This window comes from Phyllobates terribilis, unplaced genomic scaffold (genome assembly GCF_046119375.1).
Source record: "Phyllobates terribilis strain yellow unplaced genomic scaffold, ASM4611937v1 Scaffold_4__5_contigs__length_816908805, whole genome shotgun sequence".
Taxonomy (NCBI): domain Eukaryota; kingdom Metazoa; phylum Chordata; class Amphibia; order Anura; family Dendrobatidae; genus Phyllobates; species Phyllobates terribilis.
Genome location: NW_027362764.1, coordinates 294,597,298 through 294,622,561, shown reverse-complemented (window position 1 = coordinate 294,622,561; position 25,264 = coordinate 294,597,298). Strand labels below are relative to the sequence as shown.

At 39.1% G+C, this 25,264-nt stretch overlaps 1 protein-coding gene across 10 annotated transcripts in view; it reads right to left on the bottom strand.

The window, feature by feature from the left end:
• Positions 1–981: 981 nt before the first annotated feature.
• Positions 982–25,264, bottom strand: part of GRB10 (growth factor receptor bound protein 10) — a 302,376-nt gene continuing 278,093 nt past the window's right edge. For all 10 annotated transcript variants that reach the window (XM_073678334.1, XM_073678333.1, XM_073678326.1 and 7 more), the window contains 8 exons: positions 18,802–18,912; positions 16,915–17,013; positions 13,881–13,952; positions 5,217–5,333; positions 3,863–3,929; positions 3,648–3,735; positions 2,785–2,878; positions 982–1,844 (listed from right to left, as the gene is read on the bottom strand). In XM_073678334.1, coding sequence (XP_073534435.1) covers positions 1,698–1,844; positions 2,785–2,878; positions 3,648–3,735; positions 3,863–3,929; positions 5,217–5,333; positions 13,881–13,952; positions 16,915–17,013; positions 18,802–18,912 — 795 coding nt within the window. In that variant the 3' untranslated portion in view covers positions 982–1,697. The remainder of the gene's footprint in view (positions 1,845–2,784; positions 2,879–3,647; positions 3,736–3,862; positions 3,930–5,216; positions 5,334–13,880; positions 13,953–16,914; positions 17,014–18,801; positions 18,913–25,264) is intronic.

The following is a 25,264-nucleotide window of genomic DNA, read 5'->3' as shown; positions in this document are numbered from 1 at the left end:
AAATACGGCAAGAATAACCTTCCGTTGGCCAAAGAGGAAATTTCACAGTCAAGTAACAGTATGTTTACTAAAATCATTGTTCCTTTAAAAAGTAATTTTTCTTCATTATGCTGAGTAATTATTATACACCTTTCTTTACAAGCCACGTTTAGCCAACACAAAGAAAAATGCATTTAATACTGCCTTTAATTCCCCAAACTTAAGATGTAGAATAGACTGGGTTGCCCATGTTCATAAATAACACATTAACCCAATGACAAGGCTCATTCACTTTAATCCAGAAAATAAAAACAAAAAAGGCTTTATAGGGAAGAAGACTGACTAGCATGAACCTGAATAAAATATAAATGGCACGACACATTTTAGGCCTCATTTTCAGTAATGTGCATATATTTCTATGATTTCACCACATTTAAAAAAAGACATCTTTGCCAGTGTCTGACATGGCATTTTGACCAATTTACAAAATACTGTACATTAGAATAGGAAAAACATAAAATCAAGTTTCTTCATTTTATAAGAGGCAAATACATGGAATAAAAGTATTGACAATGTGTTCTACAATCTAAAATACAGTGTTTCTATACTGTAGTTGCATGGTACAGCTGATATGTTTCACTGAAGCTCTTTATTGTCACAAATGATTCCCAGGTTAATACCATAGTCTTGCATTGCAATCTTCTATAGCTCTTCTATCAAGAGAATTTAAAGATATTACTTACCATTAGGATTAAATAATTCCATTTTGTTAAAAAATTCCCATTTCTAAGAGCGCCATTAGAGTAACTGAACTTTCCTCTTTGCAATGGGAGCCTCAGAGGTGTGTAAGTATTAATGGATAGAAATATAGTCACGGAACTTTGTGAAAGAATCGTCTACATAAAGTAACAATTACCAGCCTGTTCTTAGTTTACCATGACTGAGGCCAAATATGCCTGTACTCTTCCTGATAAAACAAGACTGAATGTAAAGTAGACACACTGCAGTTCAAACATTTATGCATAGTTATCACTTACAGACTCAAGCTTATTAGGACATACATAAAACAGCCATTATATTGGTGAGTGAGCAATGGGAATTAAGTCTTCTCCATTCTGCAGAGGAGTTCTTCAAAAGATGCATGCAGGTGGCAGGAGTCAAGCTCTGCAAGGATATTGATGGTCATTTCTTCCCAGTAAATCCATTTTAGGTTGAAGCATTTTACATATTACAGCACAGCAACTGCTGCTTAATTGAAAACGCCAAACCAGCTCTTTTCAAAAGGCTGTAATCCATTTTAAAAACGCATGAGTGCAAAAATGTATTTTAATAAAAAAATTAAAATAAAAAGTAAACAGATCAGTCTTAATTGTCAAGATTATTCCAGGGCAAAAAGTCCTCATTCCCACCCTCCCACTTGCTAAAACTATCTCCCATACGCATCCAACCCCAAGATTGTTGTTCAAGGCTTGTTGCTGGTGAGCAGTCCAATCTTCAAAGATGGCAGATATTATGCCTTTTTGAGATTACATATCACCGGAACAAGCTGAATTTACAAGAAACCAGCCTCTTGTGATAAGTTGGCACCGGCTGGATAGATCCAGAGTCACAAGGTGCATGTTTAAAAACAAGTCCCAATTCCCATCCCCCTCCCCCAACAGGACTGAGGCCCAGCCCATAGTCAATGTTCCAATTTGCTCAAACAGTCTAGTCAGAGGTCATAAGGCTACTCTGATGCAGTGGTATTTAAGTTTGCATGGCAGAACGCCTTTGTTTAGCTGATAAAACTCAACAAGTTGAATTAAATCTGTAAATTTGGTATTGCCATCATCTAGGCTAAAGAACATCTGCCCATCGTCTTCACACTGAAAGTTAAAAAGAACAAAAAAATGCTTTTAAATGTCTATAATAAGGTGTATAACAATAGTAATGAAACAGATTAAACCCTTCTTATAAGGACGCTAAAATGAGCACTACAGAAGCTTAATTCTCCAACTACAGATGTCAACCCACACCGTACATATGTTGCATATCCTAGTGCAAACACTTTATACAATAATGGATTACTCCCATCTTATAAATGTACTTTTTATATGATTAATGGTACTTTTTTTTTTAACACATGCTAACCAAAGGAGACAGACTACTTTTAATGGAAATTTAATGGTTTTTCAATGCACCTTTTGTCCAATCGGCTTCTGCAGGCTAAAATGGATCAAAACTTCAGAAATCACAGTAAAATATGCAGTTTTCTAACACTGTAAATTTACTGGTATTTATCGTATTTATAAAGCAGCATTTAGCACCAAAACCAGTGTATTACTTTTTCATGATAAAGAGCCTGATAAGTCTCATCCACATCTTACTGTCACATGAAAACGCAAAACAAATGTCAGCAAGCATGAACATCCGAACATAGAAATTCGCATGTGAATATGCATTTATTTGCTAAAATGTCACTACTGGGTGCTACTTTCCACGTATGTGATTTCATGTAGAGTATTTGCTCAATAACAGAATTCTACAGATCTTCATTTGGCAACGTACACCACATTTCCAACAGGCTAACAAATGTACACTGTTGCAAACGTTCCAACAGGCTAAACCAAACCATTACATGGAATGGAAAAAACACTAAAGTACAATAAATACCTGATTTTAAGAAATCATACTATATACAAAAAAAATAAAATGAATAGTAGGTTTTATTTTATTACCGAAAAAAAAATCTATATATAAGAATTAAGATATATTCATTAAATTACAATTGACAAAATATATAAAACCTGTATTTTAAATACTCACAGGTAAAATCTGGAAATGCTTAATCTTCTGGTGATGACACAGTGTAAGTACAAAAGCCTTTGGATTACTCTGACTGTCTCGAAGAAGAAAAAGTCTGAAAAAGTAAAAAAAGTTACATGTAAAGTTGTTCATCCAAATAAATCACTGGCATACACGTGCTCTTAAATAACACTGCAAAATAATGATCAAATATGAGAAAAATATAAAAAAAATGAATTGTAAAATTGCACACATCGCTGAAACTATATTCCCAACTCTCTTTAGGGCACAAACAGTGTCCTGATCTAGGATTATTAAGTGGTTTGGTCACAGCCAGATGCTTCTATCTAAAACATGTCTGATGTAATATACTCCTGCCCCTTAAAAACAGAGTTTATGCACTTTTTTGGTAGTACAGATAGTACGTGGTCATTGCTTTTCTATCATAGTAAGGGTTTATCATTTTCCTGTATTAATTACACATAAGTGTACATCTCTCTCCAGTTAGATACATTACACTTTATGAAAAAAATGACTTGCATATCTGTCAGCAGGTGGTCCACTGGGATGAAAGAAAAAGTCTCGTCTATCATACCATGCTTGGTAAGTACACTGAATAAATGAATACAATCACTACACAATTGTAAGCCGTCTACTTAAATCACAAGAACTGGTGACAATAGGGGCAGCACATTGACACTAGACAGCGGCACACAGCATGATTTTAAACACTGCAGTATATGCATATGCATATACATTGGCATGCACTTTCTCTCTCCATTCTAACATTTCCATTGAGTGTTTCTTCACTAGGGTATGAAGAGAAAAAAAAAACAGAAAAAACCCAAAAATGACTGCAATATAATACGGGTACTTTTGCTTACCCATCCACAAGCCCTTGTTGCTTAATGATTGTTTGAGATTCTTCTCTAGGTATTCTACCATGGAACCAAGGTTGCGTTCTATGGATTACTATTGAAACAGACAGAAAATGCTAAAATTTTAAACTCTTTATACCACCAGATTACACTTTTCTGCTCACAAGTAGAAAAAACCTCCAAGTAGAGAGCAATGATTTTTTTCGCTTTCGTTTTTTTACCTGTACTGAGAGTGGATGGATGAAGAGGACTTTGGTTTCCCAAAACATTCATACGTGAACTTCGCTTCTGGAGAAAAAAAAATATATATGTTTTTTGCAAGTTAAAGGGTTCCTAAAATATCATGCTATCCCCTAGCCATAGGATATGAATTCCATTTGTGGGCCTGCCAGAAACAGCTAAGCAATGTATTTTGCCTCTTCTCCATTCTTTGTGCGACTGCTGAAGGCAAAGTTGGACCCTGTTAAGATCACTGGGCGGTCTCAGAGTTCGGACCCCAGCAATCAGCAAGCTATGCTGCTGATATGATGAATTGGGAACAACGTGCCATTTTGGGAATAACCCTTTAAAGACTCAGATTCCAGCGCTATTTTTTTTTCTTAAAGAGAACCTGTCAACAGGATTATCCATGTTAAACTAAAGGTATGGACATAATGGCATTGTTAGGGTATGTGAACACTGTGCGTTTATGCTGTAGCAAATCCGGTCAGCTTTGGCCTCAAAAACGCATTGCAAACCTTATCCCAGCATTTTCTATGGGATTTTGGAAGATCTGTGCACATGATCAGGAATTTTCCTGACAGGATTTCATGTGCGGAAAAAGCAGCAAGCATGTCCATTCTTTCTGCGTTTTACCTATACAATGCATTGGAAAAAATGCATGGCAAATAAGCAGGCAAAAACGTATGTGAATGCAAAAAAACGCATCAAAAACGTGTGGAATTTCTGCAGCGTTTTTGATGCCAAGAGGTGCAGAACCTTACAGAAACACTGAAGAAATTTCTGCAAGAAATTCCTGATCGTGCACACATACCCTTATACTGATTTAATAGATCGCTTCAGTGAAGAAATCTGCAGCCCGATTCTTGATCTGGTGACGGGCTTCAGGAAAATCATTCCGGTGCATGCACAGTTTTGTTACACCGGCGTTATTTTCATGAAGCCTGCCACCAGATCAAGCTGCGCAAGCGCCGCCTGCAGCGGAGATTGCACCAGCACAAAATGTAAATGAGGAAGATAATAAATACATTACAGGCAGCAGAGGAGCTGTGGCAGAGCCCAAGACCCTACCCACAGTCCCGCCCTGATGCACGGAGAGTTTAGGAATCCAAAACTCCTAATGATTTAACAAAAACCAGGCTGCAGAAATCCTTCACTGAAGACATCTATAAAATTGTATGAAAGCGCCATTATGCTCATACCTTTAGATTAACATGCATATGAGTAGAGTGTCGCATAAAACAGAATCTTTATTTTACTAACGAGAGGCTTGGCAGAGGACCCATTTTGGGACAATAACACTGATCTGCATTATTGTACCATTTCATTATTTTGAAAAAGGGGTTGAACATTTACCCTCCATGCGTGACCTTCTTCCACCGCGGCACTTTGTGCTTCCAATGGATTTTCAATAACTCTTCCTGTCTGTCCAGAGAAATCCATTGCAACCAAGCAATTTTCTGACACACTTCTCTGAAACAAGAATATTAGAATTTGTATTTAATTTTCTAGTCAGCATTAAATTCTGCATCATATCAAATCCACCAAAAATATAAAACCTCTACCCACTTTAAAATGTTGCCAACTAGCTCAGCAGCACTCAGGAATTTTCTGCTGCCTGTAAATATGTCATATACATTGGCTCGGACTAACATTACTTTAACCGAGTAAAGAGAACCATAGGATTAAAAATAATCTTTATTAGAAACCACTTAAAACAACTGAAACAGAGGGCCCAGTAGGGGGGACACCTCAATCCAGTAGAATTACTATATTACTGCTATTTTTCAATAGGCAGAAAACAAATGGAGCAAAGAGATATGAACAATTAAAGTCATGTGACCTTCCTCTCCAAAATATTACATTTATGTGCCCAAATAATCACCACTTAAAAATAGGTATTTCTGATTAGACTACATAGATTAGAAATGTAATAGAACTCCAATTATAGCAGTGTGGACTGACACTAAGCCCACTCCAGATATAGCTATACAGTTTAGGTGCAAAGATTTATACCAATAGGCTAGACCAATATGGCTATGTAGGTAACCTCGCATATAAATATAATCAATATTATAATGGACACTAAACCACAGAATGAAATTGGTTCATACACCCATAGTGACTGTCACACAGTTATACGCTGGTTACATATGAATTAACTGTAGGAACCCCAATAATATAAAATTACACAGTTATGGGGTGACAAAAGCATATATATGAAGTTATTGAATTAAAGTGTATAGCATAGGAGCAGCAGTCAGCCAATAAATATGACCATATACAAATGGACAGTAATTACATATAAAATACAACCTACAGATACATATAGCAAAATAAATCAAATGCAGAGTATAACTTGTAAGCATATTGACACCAAACATCCGACGCGCGTTTCACAGTTGCTTCATTGCTTACAAGTTGTTATACTCTGCATTTGATATATTTTGCTATATGTATCTGCAGGATGCATTATATGTAATTACTCTATGGACATAGTTATTGGGTGACTGCTGCTCATATGCTATACACTTAATTCAATAACTTCATATATGCTTATTTGTGTCACTCCATAACTAAATTTTATACTATTACAGTTCCCACAATTGCTCATCCACCAATCTGTTTGTATTTTGGGATTTTATTATAGGTTTGTACTCAAGACATGCTTAAAAATAGATGAGTTTTATTAATTATTATTGTCCTGGCACATTTTTTGTTCTAGGTATTGTTATAAATTTAAAAGGAGTTGATTAAAGCATCTGGATGCAGCTTTCTATATATAATAAAAAAGGTAGATATCTGAAATTTGGAATACTGTGGATATTGAAAAATCCACAGCATGTCCTAAATGGAGTGGATCTTTATGCAAAGTATGAATGAGATTTAGAAACTGACATTCATCTTCAGCTTTGTTCACCCATTTTTATATACATCTGCAGAAAAAATGATAATTACTTACCGGTAATTTGATTTCCCTGAAACCCATGACAGCATCATACGAGAGATTAGTATCCACCCCTATTACTGGACAGGAAGCCCTGAACACAAAAAGACAACTCCCACTTCCTCCTTCAATGTGGTTTCCAGGAGCCAAGTAAGAGTCACCCAATTCATCATCATTTTTATTTATACATTCACTCAAGCCCCATTCTTCATTGTGAGAAGACAAGATTAAGAACCATCACCAACCAAAAGCCAGAGGGAGGGAAAATAGGATGCGGTCATGGGTTTCAGGAAAATCAAATAACCAGTAAGTAATTATTTTTCCCTTCCCCCATGACAGCACCATACGAGAGACGATAGCAAAGAAATCCTCTAATAGGGAGGGAGCACCCTTACAGGATCTTACAACTGAATATCGATCCCCGGAATCTCCTAGTTCAACGGACAGTGCTTCACGAAGGAAGATTGTGAAAGTTTTAGATATCAATCAAGATAATGTCTCAACCAATATGGAGCTTTAACCAAAAGTGCCAACAAGAGTAAAAAGGAATTTATAACAACTCTTCCCTCTCCCAGAAAAGGTCTATATTTAGACCTTCACTTACATGCATGGTTTTATAGCTTTCACAGATTTGATTAGATATTCTGTTCTCATTAAATCAACTAACAACTGAAGTATATAGGAACTGGTCCCATGGAAGCAGAAGTGAATTCGATTCAGGGAACCTGGTAACCTTAACCAGGCTTTGACTAGGGATTCTACCTTAATATTGTTGGCATTTTCCATTGAAGGCCCCCCTTAAGGCAAAGATATGGACCGTAAGAAACCTTTCTAGGGTCAATGATAACATAAAGTTGGGTAGTTTTGAAAAATTGTGATCAAGTGTAGACAGAGCATCCCAGATTGGTAAAATGGGGTTCCAGAAACCAGCAGAAATATTTAGTACTTTATAATCCTTAACGTTACACCCCAAGTCCCCCCAAGAAATGTATTTAAGCCGAACGGACACTTATAGCTTGAAATTTCCATCCTGGGGAGTTTCTGGCTACCACATTCTAGCCAAGTACTAACCGCTCATTCGACTAGAACGGGCAAAACACAGATCTGAGCGATTCCAAAATAAAAGCCACAATCCACCATTCATGCAGGGATGATAGTATTTACGCTATTCTCCTATAATAGCACCAATTCTGCAACTTAAATGGATGTGAATATAATCCAAACATGAAGTTTGTTAGTTGAAAATATTTCAAATACAAGAGATTAGTTTCCAAACAAAGAAACTAAGAAACCCGAGTGATAACCATCACTTCTGATACTGTTTTTCCCCTTTCTGAGGAAGCAACTCATTGAGAAAGACATCTCATGGTATTGGTCAAATCTCAGATGGTCTTAAGCTAAGGCATTAGCATCCTGTCCCGTTAAACATGTATCTTAAGTACGCATCACCCTGTGCTTGAGTAATAGTCAGAAAGGTCTTACCTCAGTGTGAAGGCATTAGTCTTACCTAAGAAAGATGCTTCATCACCACAGAAGTCTCACAGGTACAGGGTCATTTTAACTCATTCACTGATTTCTCCCTTTATAGGTTAATTGCAGAGTTGTCGTCTTATCATTCGAAGAGCGCACAGACGGGATATTTAACCAACTCGCCACTTAGTTGACTACCAGTTTATGACTTCAGTCCCAAGAAAACTTAGTGTAATATATTTCCATTGACTTAATTTTCAATTAGTCCATCTTCCCCACATTTAACTGGGAAGATACACTGGTCTTGAATTAATTTTACCAGATCCAGTATAATCATGTCTGTCGTGCAACTATTAGGAGGATGTACTGGGATATTTACTGGTTCTTCAGTCCCATACCAGCGAGTCCAACTCGTACCTCCCTTAGGAGGGCAGACCAATAGAGCTGCTCGCTCGTCACAATCAAGTTTATCTTACCATTCCATAACAGGAGGGTAGATTGAGGCAATTGCTGGTTTATCAGCCATCAATACAGGCAAATCCAGCTCGCACCTCCCTTAGGAAGACAGACCGGTATAGTGCTGCCTTACTAGGCACAATAGAGTTTCTTACCATTTCATACCAGGAGGGTAGATTGGGGCAATTAGTGGTTTATCAGCTTCTCTACCGGTGAGTCCAACTCAAACCTCTTAGGAGGAAAGACTGGTATAGTGCTGCCCCTCTTGGCACGATAAAGTTTCATATCACTGTATACTAGGAGGGTAGACTGGGGCATATGTTGGTTTTTCAGCACCCCCTCCCCTACCAGCGAGTCCAACTCACAGCTCTGTTAGGAGGGCAGACTGCTATAGTGCCGCTCGAATAGGCACAATCAAGTTCCTCTTACCATTCGCTATCAGGGGGATATGGGGTATAGAGAGTTGAATCACTTATCGTCCAAAAGGAAATTTGAGAACTCCAGCTAGGAGTTTTAACTGGACTTACAGTGGTTTTATTAAGCTTAGCCACGTCCATCTTGCACCTTCAACTAGGAGGGGGAAACTTAGCTGTAGATGTTTATCAGCCAGTTCATCTAACGATCCTAGATTGTGAAGATCAACTGGACTTAAATTGGCATTATTCTTTTTAGCACCACCATTTACACCTCTTTACCAAGAGGACCACTGGGACATAGATGTTAAATGCAGACCAGTTCAATAGGCTATCCAAGTGTGAGGTATTGACTGGACCTGTTACTCATCAGCTATCCTCTGGACTGTATTTAATAGAATCACCACAGACTGAGGGCATCATCCAAAAACCTCCTTACCAATATCAGAAATATTGCTAGTATGGTGTCAACGGAACAAGGGATTCCCTGCCAGTCTCCCATGTTGGTACTTTCACGGCCTCAAACTGCGCAGCGGCTGCGATCTGAAGAGGGCAGGAACAGTCAGCTTAGAATGGCAATTGACCTTTGTGAAACCAGATCTACAAGCCCCTAGTTGCCTGGCTAACCGGGCAACCCACCGTGAGGCAGACAGTTGAGGAAAATCCTAGACCTAACTTGGTAGTGTCTTCCGCAACTATGAAGCGGTCTGAAAGCCATGAGGCCCAATAACGCCAGCCATGAGGCCCAATAACGCCAGCCATGAGGCCCAATAACGCCAGCCATGAGGCCCAATAACGCCAGCCATGAGGCCCAATAACGCCAGCCATGAGGCCCAATAACGCCAGCCATGAGGCCCAATAACGCCAGCCATGAGGCCCAATAACGCCAGCCATGAGGCCCACCCCAGGCCAAACATTAAACATAGGTAGGTACTGAATTATTAAAGGTAGATTCTCCCAGACTGATGTTAGCATTTCAGAGCGCCACTGGGCCCTTGTACTCACTGCTATTCTTATTAGAGGTTGCTATAGAACATTGCATGGTATTCCATGATTCACGGCTGCTCCAACCATGTGCTACAGGCTCCTACACCCTTGAGGACAGGAAACCACATTGGAGGAAGTGGGAGTTGCCTTTTTATTTTGTGCTCAGGGCTTCCAGTCCAGTAATAGGGGCAGATGCTACTCTTTCATGATGCTGTCATGAGGGGGGGGGGGGGGGGGGATCAACACTTTCATCAGCATTACAGTCCACTTTATTATCAATATTACTACATGTATCTTACTGTGGCCATTAGTCAGCAGAAAACCAAACACCCCTATTACACATGTGAATAGCTGTAATATAATGCAATAAAGTATATATTAAAAGGGTTTTCCTATGAACAAAAGTTAATTTTAATCAATAAATCTTTGAATAAGAAGTTCCACAATTGAATGTACACTGCTCAAAAAAATAAAGGGAACACTCAAATAACACATCCTAGATTTGAATGAATGAAATATTCTCATTGAATACTTTGTTCTGTACAAAGTTGAAGGTGCTGACAAAAATCACCCAAAAATCATCAATGGAAATCAAATTTCTTAACCAATGGAGGCCTGGATTTGGAGTCACCTCCAAAATGAAAGGGGAAAAACACACTACAGGCTGATCCAACTTTGATGTAATGTCCTTAAAACAAGTCAAAATGAAGCTCAGTATTGTGTGTGGCCTCCACGTGCCTGTGTCCTCTCTACAGCGCCTGGGCATGCTCCCGATGAGGTTGCAGATGGTCTCCTGTGGGATCTCCTCCCAGACCTGGACTAAAGCATCCACCAACTCCTGGACAGTGTGGTGCAACGTGATGCTGGTGGATGGAGCGAGACATGATGTTCCAGATGTGCTCAATAGGATTCAGGTCTGGGGAACGGGCGGGCCAGTCCATAGCTTCAATGCCTTCATCTTGCAGGAACTGCTGACACACTCCAGCCACATGAGGTCTGGCATTGTCCTGCATTTGGAGGAACCCAGGGCCAACCGCACCAGCATATGGTCTCACAAGGGGTCTGAGGATCTCATGTCTGTACCTAATGGCAGTCAGGCTCTCTCTGGCAAGCACATGGGGGACTGTGCGGCCCTCCAAAGAAATGCCACCCCACACCATTACTGACCCACTGCCAAACCGGTCATGCTGAAGGATGTTGCAGGCAGCAGATCGCTCTGCACGGCGTCTCAAGACTGTCACATGTGGTCAGTGTGAACCTGCTTATATCTGTGAAGAGCACAGGGTGCCAGTGGCGACTTTGCCAATCCTGGTGTTCTGTGGCAAATGCCAAGCGTCCTGCAAGGTGTTGGGCTGTGAGCACAACCCCCATCTGTGGACGTTGGGCCCTCGTACCACCCGCATGGAGTCTCTTTCTAACCATTTATGCAGACACATGCACATTTGTGGCCTGCTGGAGGTCATTTTGCAGGGCTCTGGCAGTGCTCCTCCTCGCACAAAGGTGGCGGTAGCGGTCCTGCTGCTGGATTGTTGCCCTCCTAAGGCCCCCTCCATGTCTCCTGGTGTACTGGCCTTTCTCCTGGTAGCACCTCCAGCCTCTGGACACTATGCTGACAGACACAGCAAATCTTCTTGCCACAGCTCGCATTGATGTGCTATCCTGGATGAGCTGCACTACCTGAGCAACTTCTGTGGTTTGTAGAGTCCGTCTCATGCTACCACGAGTATGAAAGCACAACCAACATTCAAAAGTGACCAAAACATCAGCCAAAAAGCATTGGTACTGAGATGTTTGTGGTCCCCACCTGCAGAACCACTCTATTGAGTGTCTTGATAATTGCCAATAATTTCCATCTATTGTCTATTCCATTCGCACAACAGCATGTGAAATTGATTGTCAATCAGTGTTGCTTCCTAAGTGGACAGTTTAATTTCACAGAAGTTTGATTTACTTGGAGTTATATTCTTTTTAAGTATTCCCTATTTTTGAGCCGTGTATTTAAATAAAATGTTCCTCTGCTGAGATAATCTTATAAGTGTAAGGAACACGATCTGATCATACCACATCTCCTGGGCAGGGGGGACGGACAACACAGATATTACAGCATGGGTTCACAGCTGATTCTCAATTTCTATGAAGTAAAATATTGTTTAGAAACAGTAAGTGAAAGGTTTTACCTCACAAAAACAATCAGCTGTGATCCCCTGCTGTAATATCTGTATACTCTTGCTCCCTCCCCTGCCCAGGAGATGTGGTATGATCAGACCGTGTTCTGTACACTGTCAGACACAGACATTACACAGGGGCACATTTATAAGATTATCTCAGTAGAGGAACATTTTATTTAAATCACATCCAATTGTGGAACTTCTTATTCAAAGATCTACAGGTGCATCTCACTAAATTAGAATATCAAAAAGTTAATTTCAGTTCAATAAAAAAAGTGAAAGTCATTATATAGAGTCATTACAAACAGTGATCTATTTCAAGCGTTTATTTCTGTTAATGTTGATGATTATGGCTTACAGCCAATGAAAACACAAAAGTCATTATCTCAGCAAATTAAAATAAACAAAAAACACCTGCAAAGGCTTCCTATGCGTTTAAAAAGGTCCCTTAGTCTTTTTCAGTAGGCTCCACAATCATGGGAAAGACTGCCGACTTGACAGATGCCCAGAAGGCAGTCATTGACACCAAGTAAATGCAAAGTAAATTTTGCATTTCATTTGGAAATCAAGGTCCCAGAGTCTGGAGGAAGAGTGGAGAAGCCACAATCCAAGCTGCTTGAGGTCTAGTGTGAAGTTTCCACAATCAGTGATGGTTTGGGGAGCCATGTCATCTGCTGGTGTAGGTCCACTGTGTTTTATCAAGACCAAAGTCAGCGCAGCCGTCTACCAGGAAATTTTAGAGCACTTCATGCTTCCCTCTGCCGACATGCTCTTTGGAGATGGAAATTTCATTCTCCAGCAGGACTTGGCAACTGTCCACACTGCCAAAAGTACAAATACCTGGTTTACAAACAACAGTATCACTGTGCTTGATTGGCCAGCAAACTCGCCTGACCTTAACCCCATAGATTCTCTATTGTCAAGAGGAAGAAGAGACACCAGACCCAACAATGCAGACGAGCTGAAGGCTGCTATCAAAGTAACCTGGGCTTCCATAACACCTCAGCAGTGCCACAGGCTGATCGCCTCCATGCCACACCGCATTGATGCAGTAATTGATGCAAAAGGAGCCCCGGCCAAGTATTGAGGGCATTTACTGAACATACATTTCAGTAGACAAATATTTCGGATTTTAAAAACATTTTTGAAGCTGTTATAAAGTATTCTAATTTACTGAGATAGTGACTTTCGTGTTTTCATTGGCTGTAAGCCATAATCTTCAACATTAACAGAAATAAACACTTGAAATAGAGCACTCTGTAATGACTATCATATAGGAGTTTCACTTTTTGTATTGAAGAACTGAAATACATTAACTTTTTGATGATATTTTAATTTAGTGAGATGCACCTGTATTTATTAAAATTAACTTTCGTTTTTGAGAAAACCCCTTTAAGGCTGGATAATGCCTCTACATGCTTCAAGGTAACAGATCTAAGACCACAATAGAGCCCTATAAGGACTGGAGTTTAGTTTTGGAGAGTTGCAAGCTGGGTGTTGTGGCAACAAAAGGACTCTTAGAATGAGATGGCATCCGTTTCACTATAAAATGTATGTATAATGAGTACTAGAGACCTACTGGTGCAGAGAAGTTTGTGTGCAAAGTTTTCTGTAGAGGAATTCTATAGTTCTGATAAAGCAGCATGCCGTACTGTAAGGGAAAATAACAACATTAACATATTACTAAACTATTTGAAAAAAAAAACACATAGGTTTTCTTGTTTACCTTGTAATAAGCAATGCATTTATATTGCATCATATAATTACACGCCACTTCTATGGTGAATAATGCTTGTTGTTAAAGGGGTGGCCAAGGAACTTTAAAATGACTATTTATCCAAATGTAGATTGTACAACTTACTAGTGTACTTTAATTCTGGACAGTTCATCATTCACACAATAATGGCCATACTGGATGCCTTGTTCAGTTTATTACACAAGTCAGTCCCCTAGTGTACCAATACAGAAACAGGAGACGGCCAACTTAAATGAGCGGTGCTGGATAAATTGCCATATTAAAAAGTGTTATTCCCATCTTAAATGGATATTGTTTGTAATATCAAACACTTGCAATTTACCATTCAATATCTCAAGAATGACTACAGATTTTAATAAATACTTGTTTAAAGTTCATTGCCTAAGAGACCGACCACCAACGCTCTAGCTTGGAAGCACTGCACTGAAGCAGACCAGCATTAGGGACTGTAAGTGCGCTCAGCTTCAAAGTAGTGCTTACAAACTCAGACATGGGCTTGTAAGTACTGCTCATATTTGACCATCACTACCGAACAGCAGCGGTGGTCAGTTATGGCTATAACCATAGGAAAAAAAATATCTAAAGAACTGAAGCAAATTTTAAACAGTTAATTGCGAAAGCGCTAGTTTTTACAACCAATATCCATCCAGGAAGATTGAATAACTGTTTAAGCATGATACCAACAATATCGGGGAGGAAGCTGTCATGTTGGAACAACGGAAGTGAAGCTTTTGGGACCAGGAGGGCAGATTTAATATCAGGCCTATGTTGTAATATTAAAAATTAACCCCTTTTTGTATTAGGACATGAATCAGATGTCCTGAGTAGGGCACAAGTGCAGGCATGCTCAGGAGCGGTGCTCCCTCCAAACATGGTACATGCCAGCTTTGTGTCCAACCGCTGCAGTGGAGCGCCATTTAAATGCAGGTACCAATCTCTGGCAGCGGGCATTTAAGTGGAGCAATTGCTGGTGTATACACATATTAATTCCCATCCCACTCCCACTGCAATACTGTGGTGTTCTAGTGTACTGTTTGATGCAAGTGATCAAATGATCACAGGAAAAAAAATGGACATGGCAATGCCAAGTGTTTAAGAATCTGATCAATATATAAAATTGGTAAACACTATAAAAATGAAAAAAATACAATTTAAACACCACTCCTACATAAAAAACACAAACAAAAAAGCTATCAAAATATCATATGTACTCCAAATTGCTTTAAAAACATCAGCTCACAGAAAAGGAAAATCCTTACTCTGCTCAATCAATGGAAAAATACAATTCTATGGGTCTCTTAAAACAAAATCTTGATTTTTCTTCAACACTTGGGTGGAGAAAACAGCATAATTGTTTTTCTTTTTAAAAACACAATCCCCTCCTCCCACTATTTTTTCTTCAAGATTTAGACCCCTTCACAACCTTGGGATTTTCCGTTTTTTTTTTTTGCTCGCCTTCCCAGAGCCATAACATTTTTATTTTTCCATCAATATAGCCGTGTGATGGCTTATTTTTTACCGAGTTGTACAGTACTTTTGAACGACTCCATTGGTTTTACCATATCTTGTACTGGAAAACAGAAAAAAATTCCAAGTGTGGTGCAATTGCAAAAAAAAATTAAAAAAAATGCAATTCCACATTTTTAAATTTTTTTTTACCATTGTCACTAAATGCTAAAACTGACCTACCATTATGATTCTCCAGGTCATTAAGAGTTCACAGATATCAAACATGTATAGGTTCTTTTTTAAGTCAGGAAAATAATATCTAAAGCTCGGAAAAAAAAAAAAAAGCAAAAAAAGCACCATTTTGGGGTACATATGATGTTTTGATCGCCTGTTATTGCATTTTACTGCAGTGTTGTGGCAAACAAAAAAAAAAAGCAATTCTGGCATTTTAATTTTTTTTCGTTACACCATTTACCGATCGGATTAATTTATATATGTTGATTGGGGGGTTTCTGAACGCAGCAATACCAAATGTGGATTTTTTATTATAGTTTTATTTTGAATGGGGCAAAAGGGGGGTGATTTGAACTTTTATAATTTAACTTTTTTTTTTTTTTTTTTAACTTCGACTTGCTTCAATAGTCCCCTTAAGAGACTTGAAGCTTCGATCATTCGATCGCTTGTGCTACCCAAAGCAGGGCTTAATCCTTGCATGTGTAGCAGAAATGATCATCTCTTATGAACACTGGCCATGGGCATAGGAGATCTGCAATGACTCAGTAATGGGAATGAAAGATCAACCCAAGAGGTGAAAGATATTGATTTTAGAGAAATCTGCTTAAGTTGCCAATTTTCCTTGGTACTATTGATTCAGTTAATAAAAATTAAAACAGCGGTTACTCTAAGTTCCATTTACAAGCTGACTAGCAGCACTAAATGACCAATCAGTTACTGGTTTGCTGATCAGTCTAAACAGACCTTACAGGCTATTAAACCTAATGAGCAGTCCTTGGAATAACAGCAGTGTAAACAGGCTGCCGGTCACCAAATGAACAAACCAGTTACTCGTGAAAATAAAATAATTTTTGTTTATCCAAAAGGTCATCATCAACAGGACGTGTGCTGCCGAGAGCAATGGCAGCCTATGTGCCATGAGATGTATTACAGATTTGCTCAGTGTACATCTGAAGCATGGTCTGCCTGTGTAAACAGGCTTTTAAACGACCACTGATCAGTAAAGTAGCTGATGAGCGGTCGGACTGTACAGACCTTTACAAAGGCAGACCACACTTCAGCCGGTTCAGACTGCACAAATATTAACGAGTGCTTCCATGAACACTCATTCATGATCATTGTGTGATATAAATGGACGTTTCATTTTTTAAAAACATTTACACTAAGAAGATACCTTCAAGAGTCTGAACGCAGTCATCCAACAAGTTCGTGTTTGTTCATCTTCTGCACAAAGAAATCTTAGCTCTTTAATATCTGTTAGAACTCTGTTGGGCTACAGAAAAGGAAAGTTACAAAGGCATCTCTTCTAATAGTCTGAATTATATAGCCATCAATCATCCTACAGAAGCATACTTTACGTACAAACCTAATTACATTTAATGAAGTTCTGAATATGTAAGGTCACTATTAAATTACTTAATGCAAAACTACCATTTCTCTGCTGTAATGGTTTTGCTTTAAAACTTTTTAACTATAACTAACCAAAAAAAGATACTAGTTATTAAATTTCAAAATACTTACCTTCCCTAACCTGCACAGTGCAGCCAAGCTAAAAATGAACACAGCGGGCCAATTTTTGGGTAATGCATAGATTTTCATGCTTTATTCCCAGCGTACCACTAGTCAGAAGTTGGCCCACCTTTGGTACACTTGAAACTTAAAATTATAGAAGCAAAGTTTACATTTTCTCAAAGATGGAAGGAATTTCCATTTGTGGAGAGGAACACATACATTTCAATAAGTCTCTTAGTATCATACCTAGCAATGTAATTAGATTGGGGACCATCCTACCCTCCTGAAAGGCTACCTTTAAAGACAAGGTTGAACATTTTCTTTTTTAAAATATATGAATTCTCAGTTAACTTTACTCCAATCTTTATGCCCAATTGGCTGTTCACCAGTAGCATAGCTACCAGGGGCATAAAGGGTGCTGTCGCTCCAGGCCCCACCCTGAGCTACGCTACATTTAACTGTATTGGCGTGTGCAGCTAATGTGAGGGGCTACTACACAGTGTGGGAGCCAATGCGGGGGAACATACAGTATGGGAGCCAATGTGGGGAGGGGGGGGCAATTATAGTGTGGGAGCTAATGCAGGTGGCCATTATACTGTGTTTTGGGGAGCAGCGGGGACATACTATGTATAGAGGAGCTGTGGGCCCACCATACTGTGTATAGGGGAGCTGTGGGGACATCATACTGTGTATAGGGGAGCTGTACATTGAGGAACTCCATAGAATTATTAAAGTTTAGGTGGGCACAGAAGCATTGTTATAGGGGCACTCCATATTGTGGCTGTCAAATGGGCGAAATGTGGACACTTCAGGCATTAACATTTTCTAGGGGGTCAATTTTACCATCTAGAGGGCACAAAGGAGGCATTACCACCATGTAAGGGGCACAGTGGTGGGCATTACTATGTGGGGGACGAAGAGAAGCAATTATTGTAATAAACAGCAGGTGCAGTCATAGGGACACATACAGCAGCTCAGCATTGGGGTATCAGTAAAATGAGGCGTTTGTGCAGGTTGGGAATAGATTGGGACAGTGCTGAAATGTAAGAAGTCAAACGTGTCTTGTAATCTCTGCAGACAAATCGTGGATGGAAGAAGTTGCCATGTTGCTCTGGGCCAAATGGAAAAGATGTGAAAAATGAACGACAGCTGTAAATCACTATATATAAAATTGTACTGTAATCACTTCTATGTTCTGCAGGACTGATATCTACCACTGTGTCACCATTTAGCAGCAATACAAGTGTGCCACCATCGTTCTAATAAGGGTTTCCGATTAGGGGCCCACTCAGATGTTTCACTTCCCTCTTTCCCCCAGCTATGCCTGTGCTGGTCACATACCAAAAGCTCTGTTTACATACATACTATGAAAAATAACTGAAAAGAGCACACTGAATGCCATTCTATTCTTTCCAATACAAAAATGAATAAAGATAGATCACAATGGATCTGTGAAAGATCTGCCAAAGAGCCCAAGTGATAGAACATTATAAATTATGCACGGAAACACCTTTAAACTACAGAATATCATGCATGCTTTCCTCATTACCTTGACACAAAATCCAAAGTCAGTTGGTGAATTATACAGCTTCTTACAAGATATCAATGAATAAATATTGCTATCTTCTAAATCAGATATTCCTTGTAAGTGCCTGGGTTCCTGTATAAAAAGTAAAAGATACATTATAGTCTAAAATGAAAAAAAATCACTCAAGGCCAGCTTAGGAAGCATCAGATATACATGCCTATTTTCACCATGAGTATGTATGTAAATATACCGTAAATGCAATATCATTTCAATGTGCAAAGACCGCAAAATAGAATAAAAATTAGGACCAGTAGGAAGCCTCTATTGTGTACTGCGGTGCTATAAATACAATTATTGAGCATCTTTGGTGTGAACTCAATGTGTGATTATCTAGAACAAGGGTCCATTAAGTGCAGTAACGTCATTTGTTCCACAGTACCTGAGCCGCTGATCTTATTGGTGTCTGCACTGTAGCATGAAAGATACATGCGTGTAAAATATATGTGGCCATACATACTAATCATTAAACAGGAAATGGAAACAGTGGTGCTTAAACACTTAGGGGTACAAATTAGGAAACATAAGAAAATTAAAGTACTTGACATCCCAAAAAGGTTTTAAAATCCATAGTCAGAAAGAAAAACTTAAAAAATTAGCTATTATACACATCCATATATATATGGATGTTATGCCCCAGTGATACTGACCCAGTTACAGTATTAGCCTTTGTGTGATTAGGAAATACTTTAATTTTCCTAATTTTCTTTCATTATTTCCTAATCACACACAGGCCAATACTGCAACTGGGCCAGTATCACTGGGGCACAACATCCATATATATCTATATCTACATCTATATATAAGAATACTTATATAATAGAGCTCATGTTTAAAGGTTTTCTCTTTCTGACTAGTGATTTTAGAACCCTTTTGGGATATCAGTTACTTAATTTTCTTTTAATTGTTTCCTAATCACACAAAGGCCAATACTGTAACTGGGCCAGTATCACTGGGACACAACAAAAATGCAGTGGAACTTGAAGATCAAACACACCAAAGAACTCAATAGTCTAATTCATAATTCCTCAACATTGTAATCTATTGTGACCCTACTTGTGCAGTTCCTTCCTTACGGCACAGATTGCCACCCCCAAATAAAACTACAAATAAAATGGCACCTCTGGCCCCTCATTCCTCACTGAACTACACTAGCATAATTGATATGCTATTCTTTCATGTTTTTTTGTCACTTCCACAGCGTGTACTTCTAAAACAATGTATTAAATGGAGAATCTGCACTGTGCAGACAAATCAATAATTAGTGATTTAGTAGGCATACACTACTGAAGTGGGAAAATGTCACATTGTGTGATCAAATGCATTGTCCATAGTCCCTCTGACCCAAGCATAAAATCATAGAATATTAGAGTTGGAAGGGACCTTCAGGGTCGTGTCCAACCCCCTGCTCAATGCAGGATTCACTAAACCATCTCAGAAAGATGTCTGTCCAACGTCTGTTTGAAGCCTTCCACTGAAGGCGAACTGACCACCTCTCGTGGAAGCCTGTTCCACTCATTGATCACCCTCACTCCTCACTATCAAAGTTTTCTAATATCTAATCTGCATCTTCTCCCTTTCAGTTTCATTCCATTGCTTCTCGTGTTTCCATGTGCAAATGAGAATAAGGATGATCCCTCTTCACCGACATCCCTTCAGATATTTGTAGACCGCTGTTAAGACTCTTAGCCTCTTTTTTTGCAAGCTAAACATTCTCAGATCCTTTAACTGTTCCTCGTAGGACATACTTTGAAATCCGCTCACCATCCTGGTAGCTCTTCTCTGAACTTGCTCCAGTTTTTATGTCTTTTTTTTTTTTAAATGTTGTGCCCAGAACTGGACACAGTATAACAAATGAGGCCTGACCAAGGAGTAGAGGGGGATATACACTTCACGTGATCTAGACTATGCTTCTCTTAATACATCCCAGAATGGAGTTTGCTTTTTTTCTGCTGCATCACACTGCTGACTCCTGTGCAGTCTGAGCTATTAGCGTACCCAAGTCTTTTTCACACGTGGAGTTGCTTAGCTCTATTCCTCCCATTCTGTAGATGTAATTTTCATTTTTCATGCCCAGATCTAGAATCTTGCATTTCTCTGTTAAATACAATTCTATTAGTCGCTGCCCATTGTTCAAGCTCATCTAGATCCTTCAGAATCCTTTTCTCTGTCTTCTCTAGTGTTAGCAATCCCTCCTAGCTTTGTATAGTCTGCAAATTTGATTAGTTTACCTTCACTTCCCTTACCTATATCATTTATAAAAATGTTGAACACTGGGGCCAGGACAGAGCCTTGTTCTACCCCTCTTGAAACACTTTTCCAATTGGATGTGCAACTATTTATTACCACGCTGAGTATGATCACTGTGCCAGTTATGAAACCACCTAACCGTAGCCTTGCCAATCACTTCCCTAATCATTTTTGCAATAAGGATAGTATGAGATACTTTATCAAATGCTTTGCTGAAGTCGAGATATACTATATCTAAAGCATTTCCCTGATCCACCCAGTGATTCCATCACAGAAGGAAATTAGATTAGTTTGGCATGACTTTTTTGCTACAAACCCATGCTGGTTCTGGTTAATTACTGTATTCTTATCCAAGTACTTACATACATGCTGTTTAATAATTTGTTCAAAGATCTTTCCTGGTACAGAAGTAAGGCTCACTGGTCTGTAATTTCCTGGCTCCATCTTTTCCTTTTTTGAAGATGGGGACAACATTTGCCCTTCTCCAATCTTCTGGGACTTCTGTTCCCCAGGATTTTTCAAAGATTATTAGTGGTTCTGCAATTTCCTATGCTATCTTTCAGTACCCTGGGATGTAAATTCAACTGGACCAGGAGATTTAAATTCATGTAAATTAGCTAAGTTCTCCTTCACCATCTCTGTTTATAGTGTAGATTATTTTATTCCTTCGATAGCACCGTGAAGATCAATTGAGGTTATAGTTGCCTTAGACAACACATGCAAAAATAGGACTCAAAGTTCGACCTGCTCAGCATAATTTTTTTTTTTTTTTTTTTTTTTACTTCTTATGCTGGGGCCCATTCCATTTACAATGAAACCTCCCCATCTATCATATATAAGGCATTAACATAATAATGTGCTAGTAAGTAAGATTTGTATTTACTTTGTTTTTGATCTTTGCCTTTCTGCAGTTTTTGGTATGCAGTGTTGGTACTGGCCATGGCCCAGTTACACCAATAGTCTTTTGTACGTTTTTCAACATTTTGAATATTGTGAATAATTTTGATTACCCAAACATGGCAACATTTTAAATGCGTATATAATAAAGCTTATATTTTAAAGTTTTGTCCATTTTGCTATGACTAAGTGAACACAGTTTCAACAAGCTGTACAGCCTAATTGCACACACACACTCCACCAGATTGTGCTTTTTTTATATGAGCTCCCGGTGGACAGCATCAGGTTTTTTTTGTGGAGACATAGTAAACAGCCTACAGAATTATGTTAAATTACGGTAATCTGATTGCGTTATGTAGTTAAAAGGTAAAATAAAAACTATTAGCACCAGTACCCCTGAAGCAGCTACACACCAAGCTTCTGTGCCCCTATCAAACCACTCCTCTTTGGCTGTGGACATGTCTGGGTGACCAATTTAGATGTATCACTTTGCTCTATTTTTTTGCAATATTAAAGCAATACTGTTTTTCTATTGTGTTAGTGGTGGATATCAGCAATACCACCATAGCATATCTCCATTTTCTGTTTGTCAGGTGGTTTTTGGGGTCAGGATTTGAATGCTTATTAGGGCGTTCAGCCAGCAGAGTACTTCTATTCCTGGTAATTTTTGAGGTTTTCAGTCTGTGTTGCTGTTGACTGGACTCCTTTATTATCCCTCTGAATACACAATTTAGTGTAGTGAACATTAGCAGTACAAAAAATGGCTTTGCGAAAAAACTAAACTGTGAAGATTGTCTTCTAGAGTTTACCTTTAAGAGGTTTGTCTATAATGTTCTTTCTAACCTCAAACTCCCGTTTAGGTTTCTTTGCTCCATGTTCAGCATAGTACACCATGATAAGAAGCATAGTGACTACTTATCACTCTTTAAATGGGCAGACTGACTGACAAGTTTGGAATTTGAATCAAACATGTCTGCAGGACCTTCGTATAACATGTCTCTATGGTCAAAGCATTTTAATTCTTTTTCTAGGGATGCCATCTTCTTTAGTTTGCATTTAAAATAGTAGTTTAACAAAAAATGTAAAATATTCGTATAATGGTATATATCCACAGGTTTCAGAAAATGGTGAAACTACAAAAAAAATATTGGTGTAGCTATAATCCTACTGATGTGGAGAATTCTATTGCCAAGTCATGTTTGGTTCACCATAAAAACAGAATTCAAAAGTACAAATTATGTATTTTTTTTTTTTTTTTAACCATGAACCACCACTTCATTTTTTTTCCCGTACATTTTCAGATAAAATTGCTGGTCGTGTTCAAAACTACAACTCTCCCTGCAGAAAACGAGTACCCATGTGGCCATTTTGAAGGGGAAAAAAAAAATTTAAATGAAAGAAATTATGGCTCTTGGAAAATGTATGGGTTCGTAAAAGGGGTAAGGCACTGTAACCTGCAATTGCTTGATCAATTCACAGTATTTCAGTGTACTTCATAATTGGTCATCTCCCATGGGTGTACAAAAATGGTAGACACTAGGTCCTTCAGTATGCCCGTGTACAGTGGTGTTCAATATAATAGTGTGTTCAAAAACATGAGTTAAGCACAATCTTTATACTAGTTTTTATTTCCTTGCGTTGGGAACACTGCACACTTTAATTTAAAACATGAAGAGAAATGTAACTACTTTACAGAAAACAAAAAATTGAACATTGGGTTGTTGTAAAAAAAATAGTGTCTGCATTTGTCTTTATAAACTCACAATATGTGCTCTTTTTTTGAGGATTTAGCATTCCTGTGAATCACGAACCTAATATTTAGTTGTATACCCACAGTTTTTTAGAACTGCTTCACATCTATGTTGAATAGAGTCAACCAACTTCTGGCACCTGTCTACTGTTATTCCAGCCCAGGATGCTTTGACTGACTACATCCCACAACTTTTTGGCATTTGTTGGCTTTGCCTCAGAAACCGCATTTTTGATGTCACCCTAAAAGTGATCTGACTAAGGTCCAGGGATTGGGCTGGCCACTCCATAACCTGAATTTTGTTAGACTGGAACCAAGATTTGGCTCGTTTACTGGTGTGTTTAGGGTCGTTGTCTTGTTGAAACCCCCATTTCAAGGCCATATCCACTTCAGCATAAGGCAACATGACCTCTTCTAGTATGTTAATATATGCAAACTGGTCCATGATCCCTGGTATGCAGTAAATATGACCGGCAACCATAGTAAGAGAAACATGCCCATATTATGATGCTTGCACCACCATGCTTCACTGTCTTCAGAGTGTACTGAGGCTTGAATGCAGAGTTTGGGGGTCATCAACGAACTGTTAGCAGCCCTTGGACCCAAAAAGAACAATTCTACTTTCATCACTCCACAAAATGTTTCTCCATTTCTTTAGGCCAGTTGATGTGTTTTTTGGCAAATTGTATTCGCTTCTTTCCTTTTTTTTTTTTGGGACTTTGAAGAGACTTCTTGCTAAGAGAAGCTTCACATAGGTGTCTGTCACAGTACTCACAGGTAACTCGAGATAGTCTTTGATCCTGGAGCTGCTGGCAGGCAAGAGATCAGCTGCTGGCAGGCAAGAGATCAGCTGCTGGCAGGCAAGAGATCAGCTGCTGGCAGGCAAGAGATCAGCTGCTGGCAGGCAAGAGATCAGCTGCTGGCAGGCAAGAGATCAGCTGCTGGCAGGCAAGATGACAGGGTACCCAACAAGGACATCGCAGCTCTAAGGGACATGACCGGGTTTGATCACGCTTTCTCTACAAGAATTTTAACCTTTTGTTTTTTGGCTTCCGGGAGGAAACATATTTGAGGTTATGTGCACGCGATGCAGAAAATTTCTGCATCTCCCTGGCAGAAAAACGCATGCGGATTGTACATGCGTTTTTCCTGCGGAAAACATGCGTTTCCACATGCGGATTGACAAGCGCTTTCCAGGCGATTTTATCACCACCTGGAAAGTGCTTGACAACTAGCTCACACTATATAAATCCATGCAAACAGCATGGATTTATATAGTGTGACCCGAGAGAACGGTAAAAATAAATGTATACTTTACCCTCCGATGGCCCCCGGTGTCCTGCTCACTCAGTTCTCCCTTGCCGGCAACATTGAATTGAAAGACCTGCCGACGTCAGCGTCACGTGACCCGTCCCATGACTCTGACGTCAGCGCAGGTCCTTCAACTCACTGCAAAGTGCCGGGAACCAAGCAGGAGCGGTGCGCGGGCCGACAGAAGGTAAGTATACATTTATTTTTTATTTTATTCTT